Here is a 17,721-nt window from a genome sequence, read left to right on the forward strand (position 1 = left end):
ATTTCTCCCCTCATTTCACAACAGGCACTGGCAGGACACAGTAAAGGAATTTCCCCCCCTCATTTCACAAGCAGACACTGACAGGACACAGAACAGTATTTCTGATCTAAACCAGCCACAAAGGCAGTGTGCAGATATTATTTTCACATAATTCTTCACAGAAGCCTGTTTGGTACAATACTATTAAAGCAGTGGCTGACTGTGACCTTATTATTCCATCCAGTTAATGAGTGTACGGACTATTGGCAAAAAGGTAGATAGGTGTTACAATTGTGCTGATTGTAAATAGATATAGTGGGAGCACCGATAGCACTGTAACGGATCAGAGGCGTATTAACACATTTTCCAGACTTTATAGAATATAATTCTTAGGAAATTCACACCAATTGTTTTCTGCAACATTTTCATTTTTTTAATAAGATAAACTTAACAGGTAAAATGCTGTAGATGTTTTCTTAAGACATAAAAAAAAAATATATAAAACATGAAAATATTTTGCAGAGGCATTAACTGTAAGAGTTACAAATAAACTGTGATCAGGCTGACAGGTTGACGTAATACTGTATGAAGTGTTGGCTGTGTGTCCATGATGATCTCTCTGTAGTGAAACCAACACATGCACAGCGTTGTGCTGCAATATGCAGCTTCAGACCGCATTTTCCATCCAGTCTCTGGTAACAACACCCAGTTTATTTTGCGTGTGTATCCTTGAGCTAGTTTCTCTCACCCCAAGGGGCTGATCAGTCCACAGGCGTACGCGGGGGACTCATCGGGAGTCCCTCCCATGCTGGGAAGTGCATTGCCCAAACCACTCTCCGCGTAAATATCAGAGCGCCATGCGCTGAACTTTACAACTGCACATCACTGCTCCTCGTGGAACATGTTCCGCAGTTTTACCGAAATGAAGGAGTCTTTCCCACAGGAAGATTTCTACGGCCTATGATATCTGAAAAAAATAATTGCCAGTGTTAGTCTTAATAAAAATAATAATAAAATATTAAAAGTCCTAGAATTTTTACAGAGAAAAGGAAAAATCGGCCTGAGACACTCCTAGCTGCCCAAAATATTTTGTGCCCCTCTGGTCATTACACCAACCTGGTCAAGTGTTTGCTTGAAGCATGCACTTCCATTTCATTGCTTTTATACTCATTAAGTTCCTTTCGTATAGCAGCCTGGAGAGATAACAAAAAAATTTAAGTATACCAATGTAAAAGCACAACATTAACACACTTTACAAAATGAATGCCTGCTGATTTATAAATCAAAAATGAATTGGAAGCTCAACATTTTCAATAGATAACAGAGCTCCATGGTAATGTGTCTTTAAACGGCAGTAAATATGTTTAAAGAATTTGTTTAACTATAAGATCATTTTGTTTTCAGTAACAATTGATTAGTAGTAAGTAATGCAGCAATGCCCTGGTTTACATCTACAGTTTCAACCCTAAAATGAAAATTCTAATTTGTGTGGCCAAGTATGTCAAGAACCAAGCTTGAATCCTGAATGTGAACAAATGCAGGCCAGTCTGTGTAAAGATTGCATTTACTGGTGCCTCACTGTGGCATCCAGGTCTCTCCAGCCCTGGTGAGGAAGCAGAGAACTAATTGTGTGTTAAGGGCCTGAGAATATTTGCAAAGGAGACTGGCAGATATATCTCCTTCTGCCAGCCCACATTGTCTAAAATAATATGTTAGATTTTTTTTCTCTCTCTTGTTATAGATAGACAGTACCCCCCCACCCCTCCCTTGTGCTTTTTCAGGTGTCTCTTACCTTGTCTGCAGCAGATAATCGGGTCCATGGCTTGTCTGCTCTCCTGTCATAATCCTGTGCTTTCGCCACCTCCACATAATCGCTGAATCGGATTAGGATTTTTCTTTCTCTTAGTTCATCTACCGTTGGCCGTTGGTTAAGCTGCATAAAAGGAATCTGATTATTTTTCAAAATAATTTCTGAGCTTTTATGTTCAGTAGAGCCACACAAAAATGGTAATGACTACAAATATCACTTTTAAATGGACGCCTGTAGTTTGACACTGTAAAGGCTTTGCCTTTGTAATGTCGTGCTATCACATTTTAATGTTGCCTCAAGGATTAAATGGACTATCCTCATTAGTTCCGAGGATGCTAAGAGTGATTGGACTTACAGTACCAAGTATCTGCAGTGTCTATGAGTATTGGAGGGCAGATTGATGTCCCTGAGCTCTTAAGACTGCATCTCCATTATAGGATCACTGTTATGAAGCTCAACATACTGCACTTGACTTTATTTAAAAAAAAAAAAAAAAATTGGGTGGAAAACGTGTATAGCCTAAAACTAGTATTAAACTGATGCTGAAAATCAGGAGGCCATGCATCAAAATAAATGCAGAATTCTCACCTTCCTCGTTAATCTCTGTTTTATCTCTCGTCGTTCTTCCTGCTCAGTCTGGTCGTTTCTTTCTGCAGAGCAATGAGAGAAAGAACTTTAATATTTTTAATTTGCTGCCTGTTCATAGCACAGATACTTCCTATCGCTATGCCCCTTATCCCGTAATGTTGACATGTTTGATACAGCAGCAGATTTGCCATCAATACAGATCGAACTCAGAAGGCATATCCTGCAGGATTTACTGCCCACTACCATACTTAATACAGCAATATCTAAATGAAGCTTTCTTTCACACGCTGCCTTGTTAAAACAATAGCGCTCCCTGCAATGTTTATCATATGCTCAGCTCTCTGTAACTTATTACTACATCTCCTTAAAAAAAAATCACTACGGCCAACAAATGTCCCTGACTGTGTATATCATAAAAAAGGAGGGGGGATTGGGTTAGGAGAAGCCTGCTAAATATCAGTGTATTCGACCGGCATACCAATTGCCCTCTCTCTAAACAGTTTCTTTTTTCCCCCAATATTATTCTGCACGGTGATTCCCTGAAAGGCTCAGGATTGTTATTCCAACAGCAGAGAGATTCCACGGACTCCCCCTCTGCACGCCAGCTAAATATAGCCACCACTGCAGTGGGAGTGGGTGGAATACATTAACGGCTGCAGGAGAACGCTAAATGAGATTTCTATTTTTGGTGCTGTCAGCTAAATAAAGATTCAGGTCAGTGTTACTAGGACTAGATCCTCACAAAAGCATTCTCGCAATATTTGGGATTGCTGTTCCAGTGAGCCTTGTCGGGGATTCCCTGTCACTCATCAATGCCTGCTAAATACTCTGGGTACAACACTAGATATGATGTAGCTCCTACACTCGTGCTTTCAGTAACAAGGCTGTATGCCTAGCTCTGCGACTGCGAGCAGTGTGTAGTCATTATGTGTCTGGATGTGGCATTAGCACAGCATGGGGTTTTTGAGATTTTATATATATATATATATATATATATATATATATATATATATATATATATATATATATATATATATATATATATATTAGCCAGTACATGATTATTTGTTGGGAATATACAGAAATACAGCATCTGCAGAAGGTGAAGCAGAACCAAGCACGTTTAGTGTTAAATTTGAATTTACAACAATTTCACTCTTTAGAGAATGACCCTGAAATAGTTTCAGATTAGGCACTTGGGAAGAGACCTGCAATACAGGGAATGTGGGGTTGCAGAGCAGGTTGTGTTAAAGGGAACTGGGATACTAGGAGCCACACAGGGTGTATTAAAGGGAATGTAGACATATGGGGATATACTGGACGGTACATCAGGATGTGGGGAGCAAGACAGGATATATTGGTATATTGGAGGGAGTGTCAGGATACAGGGAGCAGCATAGGGTGTTTTGGTGGGAGCAGCAGGATACAGGGACCAGTGCAGCGTGGTTGGTTGGATGGAGCTCCAGGATACAGGGACCAATGCAGTGTGGTTGGATGGAGCTCCAGGATACAGGGACCAATGCAGTCTGGTTGGACGGAGCAGCAGGATACAGGGACCAATGCAGTGTGGTTGGAGGGAGCAGCAGCATACAGGGAGAAGTGCAGTGTGGTTGGAGGGAGCAGCAGGATACAGGGACCAATGCAGTGTGGTTGGAGGGAGCACTATGATACAGGGAGCAACACAGAGTGGTGTGCAGCAGAGAACCTGACAGATAGCAACACAATATTTGTGTGCAGCAGGAAACCCGGCAGATAGCTAACAAATTGGTGGAGCAGCTTTGAGTATTTGCAGTGTCTGGGTGGTTTCCAGGAATATCCAAGCAGAGATTTAACATGCACTCAACTGGGACTGTTCTGTCCTATCTCTGTCTCCTAAAATTACATTCCTTTGTTGCAAAACACAAGATAAACTGCATGTGTTTCTCATGGACAAGGCTAGCAATGAATTGACCCCCCATTTACCAAGAAAGCATGGGAAATTAACGCACTGGAAGAAAATTTATCAAAGTGCCACCAAAACTTATTGTGACTTATTTATGAATATGCATATGAAGGCCTGTGGGGATCTGTTAAGGCCCTTTCTGTACAGACTGTAACCTGAGGCATGGGGTTGTCTTGACTAATAAACCTGGCCTGAGGCTTACCCAAAGTGCTTACTACAGCAAAGCAAATCAAATGAAACTAGATATAAATAAGACTTAACCGGGCAGTGACAATGAGGAGTTAATATTAAATGTCATAATGTTCTATTCAAATTATATAATATTACAGATGCCATTGCAGATATTGTTTGTACATGTTAAATGTACAGACAAAATATAAGAAAATAATCCCTTGTATGTCGCATATAGAATTTTTAGTTGTGTAAATGGAATTAGTTGGTGGGAAAATGTGGTATGATATTCAGTATCTCCGTTATATTAACCCTGTGCCATCCTCACAGGTGCAAGAATGGTCTGAGGCCACACTCTTAGTATGTTTGATTTGGGAATTAAATGGCCCTGCAGTCACAGGGCAGAGTCCCTCTAACAGGTGCAGAAATAGGAATGCATTGCTAGCCAAGGAATGACTTACTGAGGGTATAATATGAATGTGCTAAATGTAGGAAGCTGGGGTCTTTCTGGAGGACATTCCTAGCATTAATGCAGCATGAAACATTTAATTATATAAAGAGGAATCTAGTGACATCCTGTCCTGTCATGCAGCTCATAAAACAAAACCCAATAATGATGACATATAAATGTGAGCACATAGTGATGGCACACCTAGAAATATTTCATAAAGTTATTTATTAGATTGCTAGACCAATCATGCACAACCATCACCACTAAACTGGAAACAGAGAATACGTGACAGGGGAATTACAAACTGAAGGCCAATACAAACGAATTGGAAAAATTCTCCAACTCCCTGGATTTAGTCAACTTAATCTGATGTGTAGCAAATTGTAATAAAAATGGCAACATTTAAACTAAAGTAGCCAAGCTGTGATTATAGTGGATTTAGAGAATCCATCTGGAACAGCTGTGTTTCAGTTTGCTACAATTCAGAGTTTAGTCAATAGACCACTTCTTACCCTCGTTAATTCTCCACAATTCCCACTTTTAGTGGATAAACTCCTCCAGAGAGGGGTCCTGGGATTTTCTGCATTGAGACCTGTCATCTCACCGTCTCATACACACAGAGCTTGGTATCAGATACTCACGTTTCAGAATATTCCTTCTTTCCAGCTCTTCCACTGCAGGCCTTTGGCTCAGTCGTCTGCGGAAAAAGACCAGAATCACATTTTGCACCATGCTGGGAGCAGTCTGCTAGTGTTAGAAGGAAACTCAGGCTTGGCCAGGATGGAGGTTGTAAGGATGATATCCGTGACTACTCTGAGATTGCTGGCCACCACTGCCTTGGCAATGAAGCTGGCGATTAAAGCGATCGGATAGATGCAACAGGTGGGCAGAGTGCGAGAGACTTGCTACTGTTATCCTTGGAAAGATGCTGATCTGCCTGTCAGCTGAGGCACAGAGCTTTGTATACAGCTACATGTTCACTCCCATCCGCACTGCTTTACTCACGCACCAATCAGCAGCCGTGTGCTCTCCCTGTGCCTGCATAGCAAATGAGGCTTCCCTCTACTACTACAACCCCCACCTCCCCACTGCATGCACTCCAGGAGCCAAACAGCAGCAAATACAAACAGAACATCCTATGCCTGCTCTGGCTTTCACTGGGTTAATTATTCCCAGTTATTTTTCTGATACAAACTGATTCCTGGAACATTGGCTGATATTAATACTAATAAATAATAAGGAAAATGTCCAGAATGATCCCAGTCCAGCTATTTTGCCCTAACATTTGCAGTCCACATGTTCGTTTTCTGCATTTCACTGTTTAGTGAATAAACCCCAAAGTGTAATGTCCTGGCTACTTATTGAACGTGTGGTCCACATACATCCATGAAAAACCTGATACAAAGTATAGCCCAGCTTTATATCCATTAGTCGTGTGCAAACTGCCTCTCAGTACAACTGTTTGTGTCCTATTAATGTGGTCAATCTACCAGCTGACCCCCTCCTTGTCGTGAACTCAACCTTCTAGTTAAATAATCCCTATACATTCACTGTGGGATATTATTAGTAATAATAGAAGGGATGAGCAAATCAGACAGGCAAACAGCCTGTACAATGAGCATGTTTCTTATCGTTTTTACAATATGCTGTCTCCAATCCTTCCTGTCAACATCTAAGCAGTTCATTGTGATAAAATCGCACTCCGTTAATAAACCTTAGATTCATTCTCCAAGCTCCATATATGCCACAGAAGTAAATGAACTGTTAAAATGTGTTTATGGTTGGGGCACACTCATAGGGTGAGATATTTGATTTTTATTATTCTATACAAATGTTACACATTAATGTAATACTATCCCGGGTGCAAATTTGGAGCATAGTGAAGAAAGTTGTTTGCAGGAGAGTGACATATTGACAGAAATATTAAGCACTCTGTTCCTCGACTATAGCTAATTTCACAAATGCAGGAGCCGGAGACGGGTTTGTTATTTAATGGCCAGAACAATGCTGCACTCTACTTCATAGGATCAAAAGAGAAACATTTTTTTTGTATTACATGCCAGGCTTATTAACGGGTTTATTAAACATACATTCAGATCATCGTGCTAGAATTGGAAGAATAGGGTAAAGAAATGTCCAGCTCCATTACTCTGCGGTGTCTTTTATAAAGCAAAGTATTCCTTCAGCGGGAACAATCACTGAGCATGGCAGCCAGGATAGATTAGAGAATCGTGACCACTTGTCTCTGTGTGCAGAAGGCAAAAGCTTTCCTACACGCTAACCCAATACAATCTGCACCTAGTGACACAATACTGAAATGATATAATACTGCTTGCACTAGGGAGGATTGGTTAGAACCCAGGCAATTGATTAATACTGTGAGTGTCAGATAGATTGATAGATATACACTTCTAGTTACTTGCATGTGCTTTATATAGAATATGTTCTATGTTATGTTGTTTGTCTAATGAAGCTTTGTTTTCACAAATTTCTTAAAAAGGTTATTAATAGACTTATGAGGATGAAAATCAATATCTCACGGATCTGTTGCAGGCTATGCTGTTGTCATGAGAACCTGAGTTTATGAATATAGGAAAGCCTTTTTGTACTAATTGGATCCAGTATTATACATAGGCTGGCCTGATACCTGTTTCTGGTACAACGTGTGCTGGGCAGGGAACACGTGTCTGAGCACTCAGTCTAATGTGTCTAAGTCTCTAAGATCTAAAATTCAAGTCATGGCCTGACCCAGAATTCCTGGCTGTAGAAAACAATACAAGATGGTAGTGGGGACTGTTGGGTTTATATCAAGTTTGATAATGGGATCTAATGGGAGAATCTTTCACCTTCTGGTTCTGTATCCTTTTAGTCTGTTTCATAATAGTAATCCCTGACTGACATAACTAGTCCTTCCTATAATATTTTCTTTATTAGAACAACACTTAACGTGGCTGTATGTGATGGGATATCTGAGAAAAGCTTTCAAAATATAATAAAGCTCACACTCTACAGGACTCGATGGCTTAAGTAATCAGGGATGGGAAGACATGACTGCTGGAAAAAACTCTCACCCAATAAAGACTAGTCTTCCTTTTCTGGTATATAAGCCTTGCCACCACACATTTTGCTATAGAAGTAGCTGGATGGAGCTCTGTTTCTTCGAGACTGAAGGAGTAAAGATCAGGGTGAAAAAATCCACATTCTGATCAGGACTTAGAAAAGTAAAACTGAAAAGTATCAACTGACCAAAGAGAAAATGTCCTATTGGAAAAAATGTGGCAGAGTCTGAGTGACTATTCTGGATTCAGGGGATGTAATGCCAGTAGGATGAAGAATACATGACACTGTTCACAAAGCTATACATGCAGGTTAGGAGGCCGCAGGGCTTTAGAAAATTAATGTCGTTAAGACCTAGTCTGGAGGCTCACTGGACCCTCTGATATGACTCTTCATCAGCTTCATCATCCAGTTTAGAGCTTAGACTGGGGATGTGCGTGGCGTCAATCACTGAATGGTGACCAAGAGGCCTCTGTCCAGTAGAACCACCATAACTAGGGGAACATATGGTAGGGCACATCCCAGAAGACATAAAATGTCCAACCATCATGTGAAATAGAGGGCACAGAATGTGTGGCCTTCAAAGCCTCTGACAGACCTACTTTCTCTATTTTCACATTTGTCAAGTAGGTTTGTTTACTATGTTTGTATGTTCTAACAATGGGTAAGAGCTATTTTGTATATCTTTATACTATACAAACCTTAAGATGTAAAAATTATATTTTTACCATTTCTATAGCTATTTGTAACTGATAAAGACACTAGTACACCGTGTCTATTTATCAAGAATGACAGAAGGTTATCTTCCTTTAAATAGGGGTCTGTTCATGGAAAATCCCACGCAATCCATTAACACAAGGACACTTTGTCTGAGCTGTGTTCATTCTGCGCACTGTGTAATGCACACAAAATCACAAACTGCCAAGTTATCGCCAAACATCTTCTCTGGAGTGACAATGACTCGACCGATGTTAATTAACAGCATTAGAGATCCAGCATAGTAAGCAAAAAAAATATTCCATTTTATATATCATTTTCCTTATAACAATACATTATGGTATTCAAAATTTCCCATTATGGATAGAATTGATAATTGTTTGTTTCTACCATCACCAGTCTTTTTCTATGCCAAATGACTATTTCACACTTTTAACTCTCTTCTTCGCCCTGTAGCTCCTCCTCCTCATACTGGCTTTACAGCCACAAACTTTGCAAATCACTTTACTGACAAGATCTCTACAATCAAGGAAGAGATATCTCATCTCTCTCCTTCCCATTACAATACTTCCCCCAACCTTACTCCCTCTGCTGTTCTATGTTCATTCGCACTCACTACAGCGGAAGAGGTTTCAGCTCTGCTCCGGTTTTCCCGCCCCACCACCTGCTCCTTGATCCCATTCCTTCGCATCTCATCTGTACTCTGTCTCCTTTTCTTGCTTTGCCTCTCACTAAAATTCTTAATATCTCCCTCTCCTCTGACATATTTCCATCACCTTTCAAACATGCAACTGTAATCCCGATTCTAAAAAAGCCTAACCTTAACCCTAACTCCCCGACCAACTACCGCCCTATCTCGCTACTACCTGTTGCGTCCAAGATCCTTGAAAGACTTGTGTATGTGAGATTGACAGACTTCCTCGAGCTCAACTCTCTGCTTGACCCACTTCAGTCAAGTTTCCGCACTCAGCAGTCTGTGGAAACTGCTCTGACCAAAGTATCAAACTATCTACTGACTGCAAAATCTCATGGTCACTATTTTATCCTTATTCTCCTTGACATTTACGCTGCTTTTGATACTGTTGTATCAGCTTCTTTTCATCCTCCGTAATCTCAGGATATTGCTCTCTCCTGGTGCTCCTCCTACCTTTCCCACCACTTTTTTAGTGTTTCCTTTTTCTGACTTTGCCTCTTTCCCCCAACCCCTCTCTGTTGGTGTCCCCTAAGGTTCTGTCCTTGGTCCCCTACTGTTCTCGATCTATACTGCCTCCCTTGGTAAACTCATCAGCTCCTTTGGCTTCCAATATCACTTCTATGAGGATGACACGCAAATCTATCTGTCCTCCCCTGATCTCTCCTCATCTTTCTTGACTAGTATCTCTGACTTCCTCTCTGCTGTTTCTAACTGGATGGCTGCCCACTTCCTTAAGCTCAACTTGTCCAAAATCGAACTTCTGGTCTTTCCTCCCTCAAGTGTTGCTACTCCCGTTTCTGTCTCCCTCCACATTAATGGTGCTACCATCAGCTCCACCACGCAGGCCCGCTGCCTAGGTGTTCTCTTTGACTCCAACCTCTCCTTCACCCCTCATGTCCAGTCAATCGCAACATCCTGCTGCTTTCATCTCAAAAACATTGTGCACATCCTCCCCTACTTAACGCCAGATGCGGCTAAGGTGCTGGTCTATGCCACAGTCCTCTCTCGTCTTGACTACTACAATCCGCTTCTCAGTGGTCTTACATGCTCCCAACTTGCCCTATTGCAGTCTGTAATAAATGCAGGGACAAGGCTCATCTTCCTGTCTGCCTGCACCTCCCATGCCTCACCCCTCTGTCTTGGCTTCCCGTAAGATATAGGGCTCAATATAAATTTCTGGTTCTTGCTTTTAAATCTCTATATAATTCTACTCCCACCTATCTAACCTCCCTAATACACAAGTATGTCCCGTCTAGGCCCCTATGCTCTGCCGAAGACCTGCATCTATCCTCTGTTCGAACTCCCATTTCTGATGCTCACCTCCAAGACTTCTTGAGGGCTGCTCCCTTCCCTTTTCCGTTAGACGCTCACCCAGTCTCCACTCCTTCAAAAAAATCATTAAAAACTCACAAAAGCATATCAATTAAACTGTTAATGGCTCCCAACTGATTCATCTCCTGCAACTGTCATAAAAACAAACCACAACAAAAAAACACACTAAGTCTTCATTGAATACTATTCTACCAATCTACTTCCCGAATACATCCCTTACCTTTTGTGTCACTTTACTCCACTCCCTCTAATACAAGCATGTCAAACATAGGTTTATTTAGAAAAGTACAGTATAAAAAAAGTTTCCTGACACTGGACGTCCTCGTAGGGCTTTTAAGAGTAAACAAAAGCAGACGTGCTTTTGCATATAACGAATGTTTCAGTCCAACAACCCTGACATAATAAGAAAAGTTTGGTAATGGGACTGAAGTGGTGAATGTATGGTGTTGCACAGCTGTAAAAAACAAATTACATTATCTTGTTGATTTTGAAGTCCTATGAGTGTGTTCAAACTTGATGATGATCTCAGCCAATCTAATGCTTTCCAATAGGAAAGCATTGGGAGGCTATTGTGCATGTTTGGCAAAAAGCTGCGCGGCCAATCAGCATCTCCATGGGTAGCGTTCAGTGCCTCCATGCAGACCCAATCTAATACTGCACCCCCCCCCTTCTAATACACTGCCCACAATCCAATACATTGCCCACAAATCCAATACATTGCCCCTCCTCTCTCCAATCTAATACATTTCCCCCATTACCTCTAATACCCTGCTCCCTCCTTCCCCCAATTTAATACACTGCCCCCCCTCCTTCCCCCCAATTAAACACACTGCCCCCCACCACTCTAATACACTGCCCCACTTCCTCCCCCAATGTAATACACTGCCACACTCCCTCCCACCACCAAATTAATACATTGCCACCCCCCACAATTTAACACACTGCCCCCTCCCACCACTCTAGCACACTGCCCCACTCTCTCCCAAATTAATACACTGCCCCACCTTCTCCCCCAGTGTAATACACTGCCACACTCCCTCCCACCCCAAATGAATACATTGCCACGCCCCCACAATGTAACACACTGCCCCCCTCCCACCACTCTAGCACACGGCCCCACTCTCTCTCCCAAATTAATACACTGCCCACTTCCTCCCCCAAATTAATACACTGCCCACTTCTTCCCCCAAATTAATACACTGCCCACGTCCTCCCCCAATTAATACACTGCTCCCTCCCTCATATTAATACACTGCCCCCTATTGTGGCCGTGGAAGGGAAGACAAGAATCAGACAGGAAATATCTTTCCTGTCTTGCGGCAGGTCGCAGCCACAGCACAAAGCAACCCCAGGGGACTCGAAACACTATAACCACTTTATTAAAATTAAGAAGTGTCCCTTTAATAGTATGAAATGCAAGTCACCAGATGTGTACACATCTGAAAGCTGTGTTGAGAGGCCAGCTAAGTTGGTTGCACATAACCCTCTTCCCTTCACTCTAACCTTTTGGGAAAGCAGCCATGGCAGTAAAGCAGCTACCACCATTCACATTCTGCACTTAAACTGAATATGCCCAGGCCTCTTAATCTCTACACAATAACAACAGAAGTCATTTCTCATCCAAGTACTAACCAGGCCCCACCCTGCTTTGCTTCAGAGATCATGAGATCAGGCATGCCCAGGGTTGCATAGCCATAGGGGACAGAAATACTTTTCAATCAGGTGGAGCACTGCACACTTTGAATGGGCAGGTTATGCAAATTAAGGAGCTGGTCACCACTGTGGAAAAGGGGATGCCACACAGTGACACCCAGATATCACAGACCACATAGATTCCCCCCAGCCGCATTTTGAGAAACAGCGAGGACACTCTCTGAAACTGCATTTTCTGCTGTGCTAAAACAGAGCTGTGGCATACATTACGTGCTGCATCAAAGCCACGTCATACAGTGTATTCTGCGACAGAGCTGTGCAATCAGAATGTGATTTAACAGATCCACGGCAAACTGCATGTGCTGAAACATATCCACGCCATCCAGCATGTGTTGCAACAGATCCACAGTATACCAAGTGTGCTGTGACATATCCACTGCATACAGTGTATGCAGCGACAGAGCCATGGCATACAGCGTGTTCTGCGACAAATGCACAGGATACAGAGTGTACTGCGACAGAGCCACAGCATACAGCGTGTCCTGCGGCAAATCCACAGCATACAGAGTGCTGCGACAGAGCCATGGCATATCCACAGCATACGGCACACTGCTCTTGCTGCGACAGAGCCACGGCACACTGCTCATGCTGCGACATAGCCACGGCGCACTGCTCATGCTGCGACATAGCCACGGCGCACTGACCGTGCTGCGACAGAGCCACCGCGCACGGCTCGTGATGCGACAGAGCCACGGCGCACTGCTCGTGATGCGACATAGCCACGGCGCACTGCTCGTCCTGCGACAGAGCCACGACGCACGGCTCGTGATGCGACAGAGCCACGGCGCGCGGCTCGTGATGCGACAGAGCCACGGCGCGCGGCTCGTGATGCGACAGAGCCACGGCGCACTGCTCGTGAAGCGACAGAGCCACGGCGCACTGCTGGTGATGCGACAGAGCCACGGCGCATTGCTCGTGCTGCGACAGAGCCACGGCGCACTGCTCGTGATGCGACAGAGCCACGGCGCACTGCTGGTGCTGCGACAGAGCCACGGCGCACTGCTCGTGCTGCGACAGACCCACAGCACACTGCTCGTGCTGCGACAGACCCACGGCGCACTGCTCGTGCTGCGACAGACCCACGGCGCACTGCTCGTGCTGCGACAGACCCACGGCGCACTGCTCGTGCTGCGACAGCACCAACGCACTGCTCGTGCTGCGACAGAGCCACAGAGCACTGCTCGTGTTGCGACAGAGCTACGGCACACTGTGTCTGCTGCGAGAGCCACGGCACGCTGTGTGGGCTAATCTATAGTTCTGTTCCAGACAGTAATGTAGATTTGGGACTGCAAGCCTTGCACAGTAGTAGTTATTATAAGTGGAGACCTTATTATATACAGCTTCTTCACTGTCCTCTGGTCTGGAATGCACTGTTTACAAGGAAATGTAAATTGAAATAAAGAGATGCAGTAGGAGATCTCATCGATAAGAAGCAGAGAAGGCTCCTGGGGGACATACTGAACCAGCACAAAGACATGCCATTCCCCAGCAAACAGCTCACCGAACATTGTGCTCACAAACACGGCTTGTCAGAACAGTCATAAAACTAAACAATACAGACGCTGAGCAGCGGCCTTGGACAAAGTGTGCCTATCCAGAGCCGACAGCACGCAGCTCTGATACACGCCTGTAAACAGAACATGTTTACATGGCCAAAACAGAGACAGTGGACTTTCCTTTCATCTGGCCCGGTGATCACAGCAAAGGATTGCCATCAGGGGCTACTAACAGAACCCGGTTTATTGCCACAACTAACAATCCAAATGCATTAACATTCAATTCTTCTATGTTTAATGAAGACACATTTAAACACTCCAGAATCCTGTACTAACCATGGGACAGCCGGTAATGGCTCCCATCATCTTATGTCTGGGAGCATAGGAGTTACAACCCCCTGTCCCTGTCCAGGAGTGACAGTCCTCATGTTGGATACAAATCCCTCTTTCCCTCTTTTCTAGTATCTCTATGTTGTCAGTGTGTCCATTTACAACAGAGCTCCACAGCAATAACAAAAATGTCTCATAACCCTTTATTGACTATGTGCCTCCTACTCAATGATGCCTGTACCAAATATATGGTGCAAGAAGGTTAAATCAATGGCAGCACGGTCCAGTCAAAAACATTAGGCTTTTAGCTATGATTCAAGGTATTTGGGGCCACTGTTAGTAAAGTTATTATTTCATGGTATCTAGAGTTACTTACATTTTACATTTTACCATTTGAATAATAATGGAATCCGAGTTTTTTTTTTTATATTCCTAGGGTCTGAAGGAGAGGGTAACTTGGTTAAAGTTTGATAATACCGGATTTAGTAAATTAGATTTTTGTTTCACACGGTAGACAGAAACGGTAAACGGTACCTGTAATGCTGATTTAATATTAAAGATCAGAATCCTTTAATTATACATTGTTCCTCCAGAATTTATAGCAAAATATATATTTTTCAAAAAATGGATAAAAATCTTAGTATTAGTGTGAGGATTACAGAATTCATTGTATTATCCCCACAGTATAGTTTAATGAAACTAAAAGGATGGACCGTTTCCTGTTCTATAACCCTCAGTTACGTGAGCTTCCACTGAATTGATGCCTCAAAAAATGGTACTGATTTTTAGTTAAATTAATTTTCGACAAAAATTGAGTGGATGTACCCTAAAAGGTAATGTTACTAATTTCTAGAAACTCATATGGTTTAATACTCAGAGTAAGAAATCTCTCATTATCTATAATTATTTAATGCAGCAGAGATATACTACTTTTTTTAGTATATTATTTATATATATATATATATATATATATATATATATATGTGTAATGTTTGGTGAAATGTTCAGTGTTTAAGGTCCAGAAATGGTTAAGGATGCTCGTCCTTTGCTTTGTATTAGAATGGGTTAAGCTGTTAACACCTTCCTTGCCTGCAGGAGGGTGATCCCTCCTGATAGGCCACACTCTGAGCTCTCCCTGGGACCTGCTGTTGTTAGGCAGGATATACGGGCTTTCCTAGGAGCTGTAGGAATGGATGTTCCTTGCGCCCCTCTTCTTTCCATTTCGTTTAGCCGAGCTCTGTATCCAGGCATTGTGACAGTACGCAATGCCAGTGGAGAAATCTGAGATTCAGATCTAGCTCTGAGTATTGCACAGAATAGAATTATTCTTAACCTAATGTATACCTTATGCGATAGTTATATTTGCTCTTTTTAAAGAAAATATGTTCACTAATGAGGACTATATTATTTGGCCTTAAGCACCTTAATATAATAATAAATGCACTTTATTGTTGCTGTATGTTACCATGACAATGTGGTCACGTGATTGATTGCTGTATTTTGGAGGATTACTGTGTTTTGGAAATGTTGTCTTTTAATAATAAAATAGATTGCTACGATTAGATTTCAAGTGTGTCTAGCTGGACTGCAGATCCGTGGTCACTAGCGGCATTCAACATTCAATCAAATCAAAGTTCTCGCTCACCTCATATTTTACCAGGCAATATTTTTTTAATTACTAATTTTCTAAACCCAACTGTGCCCCATTTATCACTAAACCCCTTTGTGTCCAATCTATTCCTGAATCGCTCTGTGCCCAGTTTATCTCTAAACCAGTCTGCGCCCAATTTATCCCTAAACCCATCTGTGACAAGTTTATTTCTAAACCCATCTGTGTGCATATTGCTAAACTAGTGCCAAATGTATCACTAAACCCATCTGTGACAAGTTTATATCTAAACCCATCTGTGCCAAGTTTATTTCTAAACCCATCTGTGCCCAGGATTTTGCTAAACCAGTCTATGCCAATATATCACTAAATCCATCTGTGCCCAGGTTATTTCTAAACCCCACTGTGTCCAGTATATCCCTAAATCAATCTTTGTCCAGCCTATTCCTAAACCTCTCGGTGCCCATGCTATTTTAAACCCCTCTGTGTCCAGTATATCCCTAAAGCAATCGGTGCCCAGGTTATTCCTAAACCCCTCTGAGCCCAGTAAATCCCTAAACCCCTCTGTGCCCAGTTTATTCCTAAACCTCGCTGTGCCAATTCTATTTCTAAACCCCTCTGTGTCCAGTATATCCCTAAATCAATCTGTGCCCAATTTATTCCTAAACCTCACTGTGCCCAATTTATTCCTAAACATCGCTGTGCCCAGGCTATTCCTAAACCCCTCAGTGCCGAGGGTATTCCTAAACTCCTCTGTGCCCAGGTTATTTCTAAACCCCTCTGTGCCTATGCTATTCCTAAACCCTTCTGAGCACATACATGTTTAGGAATAGCATGGGCTTATTTTTGTCTTAAACCAGTCTGTGCCCTATTCTTAAAATCCTCTGAGCCCAGGTTATTCCTAAACCATACTCTGCCCAATTTACAGATCTGCAATCACCAGTTTGTGATGACTTATTGTGAGATGCAGTAGACCAGGGACAGACCTGGTATATTAAACACTACACCTACTTAGCCTCTATGAGGCCCACCACATGCCCAGAACAGAGAAAGGTCCAAGATGACCATGTAATGTGCTATGATTTGATCATCCTAAGCAACTACCTAGTGAATGTGGGGCTGAGGTATGTGATAAGGCTGTGGAATATGGACAGAGATTGTGCAATCTGGCTGAATATCGGGGTTTGTGTTGCGGCCCATTAAGCAGTATAATAGCAACATCCACTTGTTAGTTCCTCCTTTTCCTCTCTGTATAGAATGTGCATGTAAATTAATGATATAGACATAGGGAGCCTTGATTATGGAGCTAGAAAGCAGCAGTGTTGCGGTGACCGAGAATGACAGCGTTATGGTAACTGAGAGTGGCAGTATTACAGAAAGTGGCAGCAATCTTTAAGTCTGACCACAGATTTTCTATTGGATTGAGGTCTGGGCTTTGACTAGGCCATTCCAATACATTTACATGTTTCCCCTTAAACCACTAAAGATAGCAGTGTGTTTGGGGTCATTTTCCTGCTGGAAGGTGAACCTCCGTCCTAGCTGCAAATCATGCACAGAGTGGTACAGGTTTTGCTCAAGAATATCCCTGTATTTAGCACCATCCATCTTTCTCTCAACTCTGACCAGTTTCCCAGTCCCAGCTGCTGAAAAACATCCCCACAGCATGATGCTGCCACCACCATGTTTCACTGTGAATTGGTGTTCTTTGGGTGATGTGATGTGTTGGGCTTGCGCCAGACATAGCGTTTTCTTTGATGGCCGAAAAGGTTAGTCTCATCAGACCAGAGCACCTTCCTCCATACATTTTGGGAGTCTCCCACATGCCTTTTCGC

General features: G+C 42.7%; 1 protein-coding gene across 3 annotated transcripts in view; it reads right to left on the minus strand.

Annotated features, from left to right (window-relative positions):
- Positions 1 to 449: 449 nt before the first annotated feature.
- The window catches only part of PHACTR3 (phosphatase and actin regulator 3), a 100,135-nt gene continuing 82,863 nt past the window's right edge, over positions 450 to 17,721 (minus strand). For all 3 annotated transcript variants that reach the window (XM_063459626.1, XM_063459628.1, XM_063459627.1), the window contains 5 exons: positions 5,583 to 5,638; positions 2,378 to 2,439; positions 1,772 to 1,912; positions 1,096 to 1,172; positions 450 to 946 (listed from right to left, as the gene is read on the minus strand). In XM_063459626.1, the coding sequence (XP_063315696.1) occupies positions 931 to 946; positions 1,096 to 1,172; positions 1,772 to 1,912; positions 2,378 to 2,439; positions 5,583 to 5,638 (352 nt within the window). In that variant the 3' untranslated portion in view covers positions 450 to 930. The remainder of the gene's footprint in view (positions 947 to 1,095; positions 1,173 to 1,771; positions 1,913 to 2,377; positions 2,440 to 5,582; positions 5,639 to 17,721) is intronic.

This window comes from Pelobates fuscus, chromosome 6, assembly GCF_036172605.1.
Source record: "Pelobates fuscus isolate aPelFus1 chromosome 6, aPelFus1.pri, whole genome shotgun sequence".
Classification (NCBI taxonomy): Eukaryota; Metazoa; Chordata; class Amphibia; order Anura; family Pelobatidae; genus Pelobates; species Pelobates fuscus.